Below are 12,898 nucleotides of genomic sequence, written 5' to 3'. Positions count from 1 at the left end.
TAGATATATAACAACGGGCGGGTGCGGTTCTGATCAAATGTTACATCGGGTGGATGGCGGATGGTTGACGACTTTCTGATGCGGTTGCGGATGAAATAATTGCCTATCCGTGCATCTCTACTGTGTATACTGTATATACTGTTATACTATTTGACATTGCACTGGTACTGTATGTGAGTACTGTACTTTTACTTGTACTGATACTTCTACCATAACTACTGGGACTTATTGTGCAACTTGTTGTCTTGTAATTAATGTACATCAGAGCTATTCAAATTGTTGTATTTTTTGTATTTAGTGTATTAGATTCAGCAACTAGTGTTTGGATCCCACTGTACGCAATATCTGAAGAGCATTTCACTGTGGTGTACTCTGCATGTGACGAATAAAACCTTGAGGATTGTGGATTTCGTTTCTGTCAACATTTACGTCTCGTTTTTGTTTGTTGATTAAAACAGCAGGTAATTCCATCATAGTCTCAGTCAATGTGCATTTGTTTTGGTTAGTTATTGTCTCATCTTAGCAAGGGAAAAATGGACTGTTGGCGACAACAAAGACAAAAGTTATTAGTAAGGCTGCACAATTATTCAACATCCAAGTTTTACATAACTGCAAAAGGCTAAGAGTTTTTTTCCTCTCTGCCATCACCGGCATTTGAGTTACAGACATGTTCGCCAATCAGAATTGTTGAGCCTTGTGTTTCTTCCTCGCTTCAAACAGGAAGAAAGAGGTCTCACTCGGTGCATTGTTCTCGGCCCCGAGCGTGTTTATTTAACAGTAAAATTAACTGAAGGCAGTGAGCCCTCACTACTGTCATTCACAATCTTTGTCTTGGCGACTCAGCGAGACCGCACACGCAGGGAGCACGAACAGAGACCCTCGCGACTTGCCAGAGAGAAGTTTCGCAAAGTAACAAAAATTAGGGGGAAATTATGATTACAAAGCCAAATGACCCGTTGTGGGAATATTTCAGCTTCAAGTCGAATGGCAATATGAGCCCATCAACAAGGACGAACGAGCAAGAATGCCATTATCACGTGATGGCAACTAACAAAATACGACGTCAGATTTTCCAACTGGGAAAAAGAGCACTTCAAGATGTTTAGTATTCATTTAATTTAAATATTTGATTTCAGAAATGACAGTCCATTTAATTTTTGTTAGTTTATTTAGGATTTACAAAGTTATTACCTTCCAATTACTATAACATGGTAAACAATTCTATAGTAATGAGAAATAAAGGTTTATGTCATTTTAAATGCAATATTATTATTAGTAGTAGTATTACATTACATTTGAAACACTATAGTTTGAATTGATTATTTCTTCAGAGCATGACGTAGACAAAATATCAGTCTGTCTGCATAAAGCCAAATATTTTTTAAAGTATATTACTGCATATTGATCTTGTGTGTGGCATCTTAAGACCAGAATACGTTGATTGACAGTCAAAAAGTAACATGTCTTCTTTCACTAGTTATTTTCGCAGTTTTATGCATCTATATGTATGAAATGTTGTTTATAATGTATATTTTCAGCAAAATCTACTCTATTTCACGCTGCACTTTTTTCTTTTTGCTGCAGCTGTTACATATACTGTAATATTGTAACTTGTACTGATATACTATATTTAATTTTTAATACATCAGTATATATTATATGGTACATTTTTTGTCTACTTTATACCTGCATTATACTCTCCATCTTTTGAAACTGAGCTACTGTGTGGAACAATTTCCCTTGTGGATCAATAAAGTTTGTCTAATGTCTAAATGTAAAAAAATCGCAATCTGAATCGCAACAGCAATTTTGGGAAAACAAAAACACAATTAGGCTTTTTCTCAAAATCGTGGAGCTTTAATCCCACCTATCGACAAGACAAAATAAAAAATTATTGATTTTTTTGTCAACAATTATTCGTTGACTAAAACGTCAAATAATATACCGGTAGTCATTGTCTCAGTCAACGTTAAGGCTGAAACGACGCGTCGACGTAGTCGACGTCATCGGTTACGTAAATACGTCGACGCCGTTTTTGTGCGTCGGCGTGTCGCATATTTACGTCACACTACTTTACTGTCATGGCGGAGCGCAAAGCAGACGATGCGAGCGAGGGGAAAAAAGCACGCCAAAAGTCGTCAAAAGTGTGGGAGTATTTCAATAAACGGCCTAATAATGTTGTTGTATGCACACTGTGTCGAGCGGAAATGGCCTATCATAGCAGCACAACGGCTATGAACGAACATTTGAAAAGAAAACCCCCGACAGCGTTCTTGCCATCACCATCAACAAGTCAATCGTCCGCGTGCGTATACGTTGTCATTATTACACAAAAACATGAATGTGTCATTTGTATCTGCGTTGTAAATTCATAAACTAAAGCACCGTTTCGCTCTGAGAGGCGCGTTTGGCGTGCCTGTTCAGTGTTTACAAAGACGCGCTCCTCTTTAACGCTGTGGAGAGGCGGCGGCGGCGAGCGAGCGGCGAGGCGGGGCGCGTCGGGAGCGACGCCGCAATCGTGCCCAGGTGCGCGATCCGCGCAGTTGGAAGAGAAAAGACTTTGTGTAAAATTTAAAGATTGTAAACCTGGCAAAGCCGTCTGGCGTTCAGTCTGTCGGTCCTGAAAGAACCCCAAAGCACAAGACGTGTCACAAACGCTAACGTTAATTAGTTGTGCAAATACCTTTTACAACATTAACAGTTACATATACTATGTACAAACGAACAATTAACTTTCACTTTAATCATACTATCATTGTTGTGTTATTAAGCAAAATAAGCAATACTTTTACTTTTGTTGAAATGTTTACACTGTACACTTTTTTGTATTGGATGTTTAGCTTTATTTTTGCACATTTTAGCAAATAAGCAATACTTTTACTTTTGTTGAAATGTTTACACTTGTTACAGAATATTTCCGTTTTGCACTTTTTTGTATTGGATGTTTATCTTTAGTTTTGCACATTTTAAAGCAAAATAAGCAATACTTTTACTTTTGAAATGCTTATACTATTCCAGAATATTAAGATTTGCACTGGATGTTTACTTTTATATTTGCACATTAAAAAGCAAATAAGCTACTTTTAATTTTGTTAAATGTTAAAAGTTTTAAATGTTTACATTGTTACAGAATATTTTGTCATGTTGTTGTCAATGTTGACTGACTAGTGGCCATACTTTTTTTTTTGTAAATAAAAGCCATGCCTTTTGAAAAAACTGGCCTACATTTATTTTTTCCTCTTCATTTTAAATTAAAAAAAAAATCGGTAAAAGGAAAAATAATCTATAGATTAATCGAAAAAATAATCTATAGATTAACCGATTAATCGAAAAAATAATCTATAGATTAATCGATAGAAAAATAATCGTTAGCTGCAGCCCTAGTCAACGTGCATTTGTTTTTATTCGTCATCACCTCATTTTAGTCAGGGGAAAATAGGCTGTTGGCGATCACCAAGACAAACAACACTGCTATACACACTAAAAACATACAATGTGTTTTCCTTACTGTATCAATACCCTCCTTCTCCAACTTGGCCTTTTCCAGATAGAAGCCTTTCTCTGCCACGCTAAGCCTTTTCCAGTTCTCACTGATTCGCTTGTTGATTTCAGACTGTGGCTGGTTTGGCGTCTCCTGTTGCATGATTTGATGAACATCGAAGTAGTAAAGCAGGTAGGCCGACCTGTGGGACAGAGAGTCCATGTTAACATTCATCATGGAGGGGACAGGGTTGTGTGGACATTAGACATGTGGGCGTTACCTCGGCTTCTTCGGTTTCACCTCACTTTCATCCTTATTTTTACGCTTTCTTTTCATGGAGGAAGTGGCTTGTATGTACGAGCTCTCCACCTCCTCTGTCACCTTCACTACCTCATAGACCTCCACCTTCTCCATGATGGCCCAGGATCTAATACTAAATTGAAAAAAAAAAAAAGTTAAATTCAGTTGAATTTTTTTGATGGACCAAGCCATGTTTGGAAACAGTATAATTAGAGCAGTGTTTTTCAACCACTGTGCCGCGGCACACTAGTGTACCGTGAGATATTGTCTGGTGTGCCGTAGGAGATTATGCAATTTCACCTAATTGGATTAAAAATATTTTTTGCAAATCAGTAATTATAATCCGCAAATGTGCCGTTGTAAGTGTCTGTGCTGTCTAGAGATCGGCAGAGTAACAGCGTAATACTCTTCCATATCAGTAGGTGGCAGCAGGTAGCTAATTGCTTTGTAGATGTCGGGAACATGGTTTGTCGTAATCACAATTTGAAGGCGACAGCGGGAGGCAGTCTGCAGGTAAAAAGGTGTCTAATGCTTAAACCAAAAGTAAACAAAAGGTAAGTGCCGCTAAGAAAAGGCTCTTGCTTAGGGATGGCTATGCAAAATTAAGCTAAAACTGAACTGGCTGCAAAGTAAACAAAAACAGAATGCTGGACGACAGCAAAGACTTACAGCGTGTGGAGCAGCAGACGGCGTCCACAAATGACATCCGTACATGACATGACAATCAACAACAAAATAGGAGCGCAAGACAATAATTAAAATAAAACACACAGAAAAACACCAAAAAACTCCAAATAAGTCACAACATTATGTGTCAGGTTGTGACAGTACACCTACTTTGAGACAAGACCTACAGTGACGCATGATTGTTATGTTTTGAATTCATATCCAACAATTGCGAGAACGACTTTTTACCGTCAATATCGGCTGCTGAGTTTCATTTTTTTAATGTTTCCTGCTGGTGGTGTGCCTCAAGATTTTTTCAATGAAAAAAATGTGCCTTGGCACAGAAAAGGTTGAAAAACACTGAATTAGAGGATCAAGCGTAATGAATAACAGACGTGTTACACGTATTATGATGTTTGGACAAACCCATTTCAATGGAAGTGTAAACATACAACACACATCTTGGAAGAAAATGTAGGCCGGTGTATAAAAAGCTAGTAACCCAGAAGAGATAACACCGCGTTGGTGATTACAAAGTAATATAGAATATCGGCCAACAGGAGAAGTAAATAAATGAGGTATTGACTAATTCAAAACGCCGGCACATCCCCGTTTTAAAAGTAGCGTCTATTCGAGCTCCAGTACTCTGCAATGCCCTACCGGTAACAGTTAGAGATGCTACCTCAGTAGAAGCATTTAAGTGCCTTCTTAAAGTGAAGTGATTTATATTTATATAGCGCTTTTCTCTAGTGACTCAAAGCGCTTTTTACGTAGTGAAACCCAATATCTAAGTTGGATTTAAACCAGTGTGGGTGGCACTGGGAGCAGGCGGGCAAAGTGTCTTGCCCAAGGAGACAACGGCAGGGACTAGAATGGCGGAAGCGGGGATCGAACCTGGAACCCTCAAGTTGCTGGCACGGCCACTCTACCAACCGAGCTATACCGCCCCAAACTCAGTTGTATATGCTAGTCTTTAAATAGACCCCCCCTTTTAGACCAGTTGATCTGCCGTCTCTTTTCTGCGCAGGAGGGGGGGGGAGGCACAGATTAGGTGACAACAGATGAACGCTAGCTGTTCAAAGTCGGGACCCGGGGTGGACCACTCATCTGCACATCAGTTGATGACGTCTCTGCGCAGCTGACCTGTCTCCACTCAAGATGATCCCCTGCTGGACCCTCGCATTATTAACCAGATCCACTCAACGTCCATTGCACCGGTCGCCTGGGGGGTGGGTCACCACATCTGCGGTCCCCTCCAAGGTTTCTCATTGTCATCCCATTGAGTTGAGTTTTTCCTTGCCCTGATGTGGGATCTGAGACGAGGATGTCGTTGTGGCCTGTGCAGCCCTTTGAGACACTCGTGATTTAGGGCTGTATAAATACACTTTGATTGATTGATCTTTAAAGATAATGTAGGCCTGTGTATAAAAAGCTAGTAACCCGGAAGAGAGACAACACTGCGTTGGTGATTACAATTACAGGAGAAGTAAATAAATGAGGTATTGACGAATTCAAAACCCCGCTACATCCCTGTTTTAAAAGTAGCGTTTATTCGGGCTCCAGTACTATTTATACAGAATGCCCTATTGGTAACCGTTAGAGGTGCTACCTCAGTAGAAGCATTTAAGCCCCATCTTAAAACTCATTTGTATACTCTAGCCTTTAAATAGACCCACCTTTTAGACCAGTTGATCTGCCGTCTCTTTTCTGTGCAGGTGGGGGGGTGACACGCTAGCTGTTCAAAGTCGGGACCCGGGGTGGATCACTCATCTGTGTATCAGTTGATGACGTCTCCACTCCACTCAAGATGATCCCCTGCTAGACTTTCGCACTATTAACTAGGTCCACTTGACCAGTGTTGGGACTAACGCGTTACTTTGTAACGCGTTACTGTAACGTCGTTAGTTTCGGCGGTAACTAGTAATCTAACGCGTTATTTTTTATATTCAGTAACTCAGTTACCGTTACTACATGATGCGTTACTGCGTTATTTTACGTTACTTTTTATGTACCGTATTTTCCGCACTATAAGGCGCACCGGATTATTAGCCGCACCTTCAATGAATGGCATATTTCATAACTTTGTCCACCAATAAGCCGCCCCGGACTATAAGCCGCGCCTACGCTGCGCTAAAGGGAATGTCAAAAAAACAGTCAGATAGGTCAGTCAAACTTTAATAATATATTAAAAACCAGCGTTCTAACAACTCTGTTCACTCCCAAAATGTACGCAAATGTGCAATCACAAACATAGTAAAATTCAAAATAGTGCAGAGCAATAGCAACATAATGTTGCTCGAACGTTAATGTCACAACACACAAAATAAACATAGCGCTCACTTTCTGAAGTTATTCTTCATTCGTAAATCCTTCGTCTTCGGTGTCCGAAGTGAAAAGTTGGGCAAATTTACGATCCACTGGCAGATGTTGGCGTCGTCTGGCGCTGCCTCCTCGTCTTAGTGAAGGTGTGTTCGCCTTCTGTCATCCATTGTTCCCACGCAGTTAGCAGTCTAGCTTCGAATGCCCTGTTGACACCAATATCTAGCGGCTGGAGGTCTTTTGTCAATCCACCCGGAATGACGGCGAGTATTGAATTAAGCGCGTAAGCGTGTCTCTCAATGTGCTGTTATGAGCTAGCAAATATAACAACTACACTACCCAGCATGCAACGATAGTTACGAGCATGCGCGGTAGCCCTGAGAAGCGTTGTTGTATGCTGGCAGTTAGAATGTGGTTATGAGCACGCTGTGAGTAAACGTTGAGAACTCAGTTAACACGCCTCGTCTGCATTATTTATAATTAGACAGACAACACACTTAATAGGAGCCATTTTGGGGTCTTTACATAAACACACAAATGGAAATGAAACGTCACATATCCCAGCATGCACCGCGCGCTTCTTCGTCATCCACTGTTCCCACGCAGTTAGCAGTCTAGCTTCGAATGCCCTGTTGACACCAATATCTAGCGGCTGGAGGTCTTTTGTCAATCCACCCGGAATGACGGCGAGTATTGAATTAAGCGCGTAAGCGTGTCTCTCAATGTGCTGTTATGAGCTAGCAAATATAACAACTACACTACCCAGCATGCAACGATAGTTACGAGCATGCGCGGTAGCCCTGAGAAGCGTTGTTGTATGCTGGCAGTTAGAATGTGGTTATGAGCACGCTGTGAGTAAACGTTGAGAACTCAGTTAACACGCCTCGTCTGCATTATTTATAATTAGACAGACAACACACTTAATAGGAGCCATTTTGGGGTCTTTACATAAACACACAAATGGAAATGAAACGTCACATATCCCAGCATGCACCGCGCGCTTCTTCGTCATCCACTGTTCCCACGCAGTTAGCAGTCTAGCTTCGAATGCCCTGTTGACACCAATATCTAGCGGCTGGAGGTCTTTTGTCAATCCACCCGGAATGACGGCGAGTATTGAATTAAGCGCGTAAGCGTGTCTCTCAATGTGATGTTATGAGCTAGCAAATATAACAACTACACTACCCAGCATGCAACGATAGTTACGAGCATGCGCGGTAGCCCTGAGAAGCGTTGTATGCTGGCAGTTAGCACGCTGTGAGTAAACGTTGAGAACTCAGTTAACACGCCTCGTCTGCATTATTTATAATTAGACAGACAACACACTTAATAGGAGCCATTTTGGGGTCTTTACATAAACGCACAAATGGAAATGAAACGTCACATATCCCAGCATGCACCGCACGCTTCTTCTACGGGGAAAAAAGATGGCGGCTGTTTACCGTAGTTGCGAGACCTAAACTTTATGAAAATGAATCTTAATATTTATCCATATATAAAGCGCACCGGGTTATAAGGCGCACTGTCAGCTTTTGAGAAAATTTGTGGTTTTTAGGTGCGCCTTATAGTGCGGAAAATACGGTAGTATAAAGTGTGTTTTATCGGAGCGCTGCTGTGTCATCGTTCTGATTCGGAGAAGAGAGACGTGCGCTCTGTGTGTGAGTGTGGGGAGGGAGGAGAGGGAGGAGAGGGAGGGAGAAAAAGGGGGGGGGGGCGTGTCTGATCATGGCGGAGCCAGAAGTCGAGTTTGCTAACATGGAGATATTTTCACTACTTTTCTTTTGTCGAGCACAAAGAAAAGAACATTTTAGTTAAATGTAAATTGTGCTTTGGATCAAAGATGCCATCTACTGCCCAAAACAGCAATTCAAATCTGCTGAAACAAGCTACATAGCAACATGCTTCGACGAAGCTAGTAAAGAGAGACAGAGACTCTGATGCCACTTCACCTCCACCACTTAAGGATTAAGTCTGCCTCTGCGCATCATTCACCGCTGAAGGTACACACTCTGTCAATCAATGTTCCCTCTAATTGTTGATGTGTGTGAGCAAACGCAAAAACTCCCTGAGCATTGAGTGGAGCCCATGTGAGCAACTTTAGACGTGCACACTGTGGCTACACCAGCAGCACACCTGTCCCAAACCTCACTAAATAACAAGTTCAATCTCCATCCATCCATCCATCCATTTTCTACCGCTTGTCTCTTTCGGGGTTGCAGGAGCCTATCTCAGCTGCATTCGGGCGGAAGGCAGGGTACACCCTGGACAAGTCCCCTCCTCATCACAGGGCCAACACAGATACACAGACAACATTCTCTTATTATTATAATCAAATGACAGCAGTCATTTCCATTTCTAATATAAGTGTTTAGGCCCACTTACAATGACAATAACAACAAATATTGTTTTTCATGAACTGTGTACTTGTATTGTTTGTCTGGGTGGAGGTCCTGCTTTGGAAATAATTTGTACCCCTTTCATTTAGTTCCCATTAAAACATTGACATGTTGCACAATGAGATGTAAGCAGGGGATCGTGTGTACATTCCTGCAACTTCCTGTTTGTAAAAAATATATTTTTATTAGTATTTATTTAATATACTAACAGCATTTAATGATTAATATTTATAAATTAAGATTCCTAATAAATGACACTAGAATAAGCACACATTTGATTGGTAAATCATAGTGTAACGACCTGGAATTACACTTAATGTGTGGTGTTGGAGTTGTCCGACTTTTTGTGTGGCTGTAAACGCATCACTGGCTAAGTGCCATATGTGCATGTGTTGGCACACGTGAGAAAGAGCGAGTGGCTGCTGTTGATATAACAAAGTAGCTTTTGGTCTGGTTTGTACTGCAGAAAATGACCACTTTTGCTAGATATCATTTTTTTTACTAATGTTTTGGTGATGTGTTTATGGCCGACAATAAAGAGTTTTGCTCAGTAAAGAAAATGCCTGGTTAGGCTTTGTGTATGTAGTGTGTGCCTTTCTTGGTTTACATATATGCTGTTATTATGCTGTTTGTTACTTATGTACGTTATGTTGCAGCTATTTAAAATAGTTTTGTCAATTTGTTCTGGCCAGAAACAAATTGGCCTTTGTAACATATCTTTGTCTTTGTGTGTTGTATGTAGAGCACATTGCTTAGCAGAGTTCAGTGATGCAAATGCATGTCAAGTTGATCAACAGATTGTATTATTCTCCAGTGCAATAACAGTACTGAAATGAAGGCTAAAAGGGCATTAATGGGAGCTTTAAAAAAAAAGAAAAAGAAAAAAAGAAGTAACTACAGTGGGGCAAAAAAGTATTTAGTCAGCCACCAATTGTGCAAGTTCTCCCACTTAAAATGATGACAGAGGTCTGTAATTTTCATCATAGGTACACTTCAACTGTGAGAGACAGAATGTGAAAAAAAAATCCAGGAATTCACATTGTAGGATTTTTAAAGAATTTATTTGTAAATTATGGTGGAAAATAAGTATTTGGTCAATAACAAAAATTCAACTCAATACTTTGTAATATAACCTTTGTTGGTAATAACAGAGGTCAAACGATTACTATAGGTCTTTACCAGGTTTGCACACACAGTAGCTGGTATTTTGGCCCATTCCTCCACGCAGATCTTCTCGAGAGCAGTGATGTTTTGGGGCTGTCGCCGAGCAATACGGAATTTCAACTCCCTCCACAGATTTTCTATGGGGTTGAGGTCTGGAGACTGGCTAGGCCACTCCAGGACTTTCAAATGCTTCTTACGGAGCCACTCCTTCGTTGCCCGGGCGGTGTGTTTGGGATCATTGCCATGCTGGAAGACCCAGCCACGTTTCATCTTCAAAGCTCTCACTGATGGAAGGAGGTTTTGGCTGAAAATCTCACGATACATGGCCCCATTCATTCTTTCCTTAACACGGATCAGTCGGCCTGTCCCCTTAGCAGAAAAACAGCCCCAAAGCATGATGTTTCCACCCCCATGCTTCACAGTAGGTGTGGTGTTCTTGGGATGCAACTCAGTATTCTTCCTCCTCCAAACACGACGAGTTGAGTTTATACCAAAAAGTTCTATTTTGGTTTCATCTGACCACATGACATTCTCCCAATCCTCTGCTGTATCATCCATGTGCTCTCTGGCAAACTTCAGACGGGCCTGGACATGCACTGGCTTAAGCAGGGGGACACGTCTGGCACTGCAGGATTTGATTCCCTGTCGGCGTAGTGTGTTACTGATGGTAACCTTTGTTACTTTGGTCCCAGCTCTCTGCAGGTCATTCACCAGGTCCCCCGTGTGGTTCTGGGATTTTTGCTCACCGTTCTCATGATCATTTTGACCCCACGGGATGAGATCTTGCGTGGAGCCCCAGATCGAGGGAGATTATCAGTGGTCTTGTATGTCTTCCATTTTCTGATAATTGCTCCCACAGTTGATTTTTTCACACCAAGCTGCTTGCCTATTGTAGATTCACTCTTCACAGTCTGGTGCAGGTCTACAATTATTTTCCTGGTGTCCTTCGACAGCTCTTTGGTCTTGGCCATAGTGGAGTTTGGAGTCTGACTGTTTGAGGCTGTGGACAGGTGTCTTTTATACAGATAACGAGTTCAAACAGGTGCCATTAATACAGGTAACGAGTGGAGGACAGAAGAGCTTCTTAAAGAAGAAGTTACAGGTCTGTGAGAGCCAGAGATCTTCTTTGTGTGAAGTGACCAAATACTTATTTTCCACCATAATTTACAAATAAATTCTTTAAAATTGCTACAATGTGAATTCCTGGATTTTTTTCTGTCTCTCACAGTTGAAGTGTACCTATGATGAAAATTACAGATCTCTGTCATCATTTTAATTGGGAGAACTTGCACAATCGGTGGCTGACTAAATACTTTTTTGCCCCACTGTATATAGTTACTTTTCACAGTAACGCATTACTTTTTGGTGTAAGTAACTGAGTTACTTTTGAAATGAAGTAACTAGTAACTGTAACTAGTTACTGCTTTGCAGTAACTAACCCAACACTGCACTTGACGTCCATTGCACCGGTCGCCCGGGGGGGTGGATCACCACATCTGCGGTGCCCTCCAAGGTTTCTCACTGTCATCCCATTGAGTTGAGTTTTTCCTTGCCCTTACGTGAGATCTGAGCAGAGGATGTAATTGTGGCTTGTGCAGCCCTTTGAGACACTCGTGATTTAGGGCTATATAAATACACTTTGATTGATTGATTGATTGATCTTTGAAGATAATGTAGGCCTGTAACCTGTAAAGCTAGTAACCCAGAAGAGAGACAAATACTGCGTTGGTGATTACAATTACAGGAGAAGTAAATAAATGAGGTATTGACTAATTGAAAACGCCCTGTTATAAAAGTAGAGTTACTGGCCTGTCTTCATACTGCCTGCACTCCAGAATCTTGTCCAATGAAATGGCTTCTTGTTGAAGTCTTACCTTATACGGCCCAAAGCGCTTCAAGGTAGGAAGGAAAAAGACGTCAAGCGCGCCGAAAAGGTTGTACATGATAAACGTACGCTCAATATTAACACATTACAACTGGTATCATTAAAGTGAGACATTTATGAGGGATAAATGTCTGCAATGTAGCTTCGTTCGCCGTCGACTCCCCCCCCCCAAATAATAAAACATGGCGACATGTTGCTAAGGTTCTAAGCCAATCACAGGCTCGGATATGGAAGCGCGGACCAATCAGGAAGGACGTTTTTGACACGTGAGGGTGACACTAGCGTTCCGGAGACACTTCAAATATGTCATCAGACTGTCAGATTTGCGCATTGTTTGCACATGTAATGTCCAAGTAGGCGAAGAAGGTTCTGTTTTTTATTTTATGGTAGACTTTAAGGGCACTGCAGTGAACATAACTGTAGCCTGAGAGCAACCAAGACCGGACTAATCAAACCGCCACAGTTCAGGCTAGTTAATCGAACTGTGATCAACTCGATGAGAAAACATGGCGGATGGCAAGGTGAGTGAGGCGCTGCGTTTTATGGCATTATATATATATATATATATATATATATATATATATATATATATATATATATATATATATATAATTCATCATCTTGAACTGCTCCGTAGTTATTATAACAAACAAGGAGGTAAGGGAAACGTTATCTGCCAACTTGCTT

At 41.1% G+C, this 12,898-nt stretch overlaps 2 protein-coding genes across 7 annotated transcripts in view; one reads left to right on the top strand and one right to left on the bottom strand.

Annotated features, from left to right (window-relative positions):
* The window catches only part of hmgxb3 (HMG box domain containing 3), a 53,527-nt gene extending 41,159 nt beyond the window's left edge, over positions 1-12,368 (bottom strand). For 2 of the 5 annotated variants that reach the window (XM_061930651.1, XM_072912425.1), the window contains exons 1-3: positions 12,201-12,349; positions 3,762-3,914; positions 3,509-3,683 (exon numbers count right to left, since the gene is read on the bottom strand). In XM_061930651.1, the coding sequence (XP_061786635.1) occupies positions 3,509-3,683; positions 3,762-3,895 (309 nt within the window). In that variant the 5' untranslated portion in view covers positions 3,896-3,914; positions 12,201-12,349. Of the gene's footprint in view, positions 1-3,508; positions 3,684-3,761; positions 3,915-6,123; positions 6,266-12,200 lie in introns of all 5 variants that reach the window. The other 3 variants (XM_061930652.2, XM_061930650.1, XM_061930653.1) reach the window with 3 other exon arrangements.
* A 139-nt stretch (positions 12,369-12,507) lies between these two features.
* The window catches only part of LOC140677576 (SLC35A4 upstream open reading frame protein-like), a 31,619-nt gene continuing 31,228 nt past the window's right edge, over positions 12,508-12,898 (top strand). For both annotated transcript variants that reach the window (XM_072912427.1, XM_072912426.1), the window contains exon 1: positions 12,508-12,732. In XM_072912427.1, the coding sequence (XP_072768528.1) occupies positions 12,718-12,732 (15 nt within the window). In that variant the 5' untranslated portion in view covers positions 12,508-12,717. The remainder of the gene's footprint in view (positions 12,733-12,898) is intronic.

The sequence above is a fragment of the Nerophis lumbriciformis genome, linkage group LG36 (assembly GCF_033978685.3).
Source record: "Nerophis lumbriciformis linkage group LG36, RoL_Nlum_v2.1, whole genome shotgun sequence".
Classification (NCBI taxonomy): domain Eukaryota; kingdom Metazoa; phylum Chordata; class Actinopteri; order Syngnathiformes; family Syngnathidae; genus Nerophis; species Nerophis lumbriciformis.
Note: the sequence above shows the minus strand (reverse complement) of the source record. Positions and strands in the feature narration are given on the sequence as shown.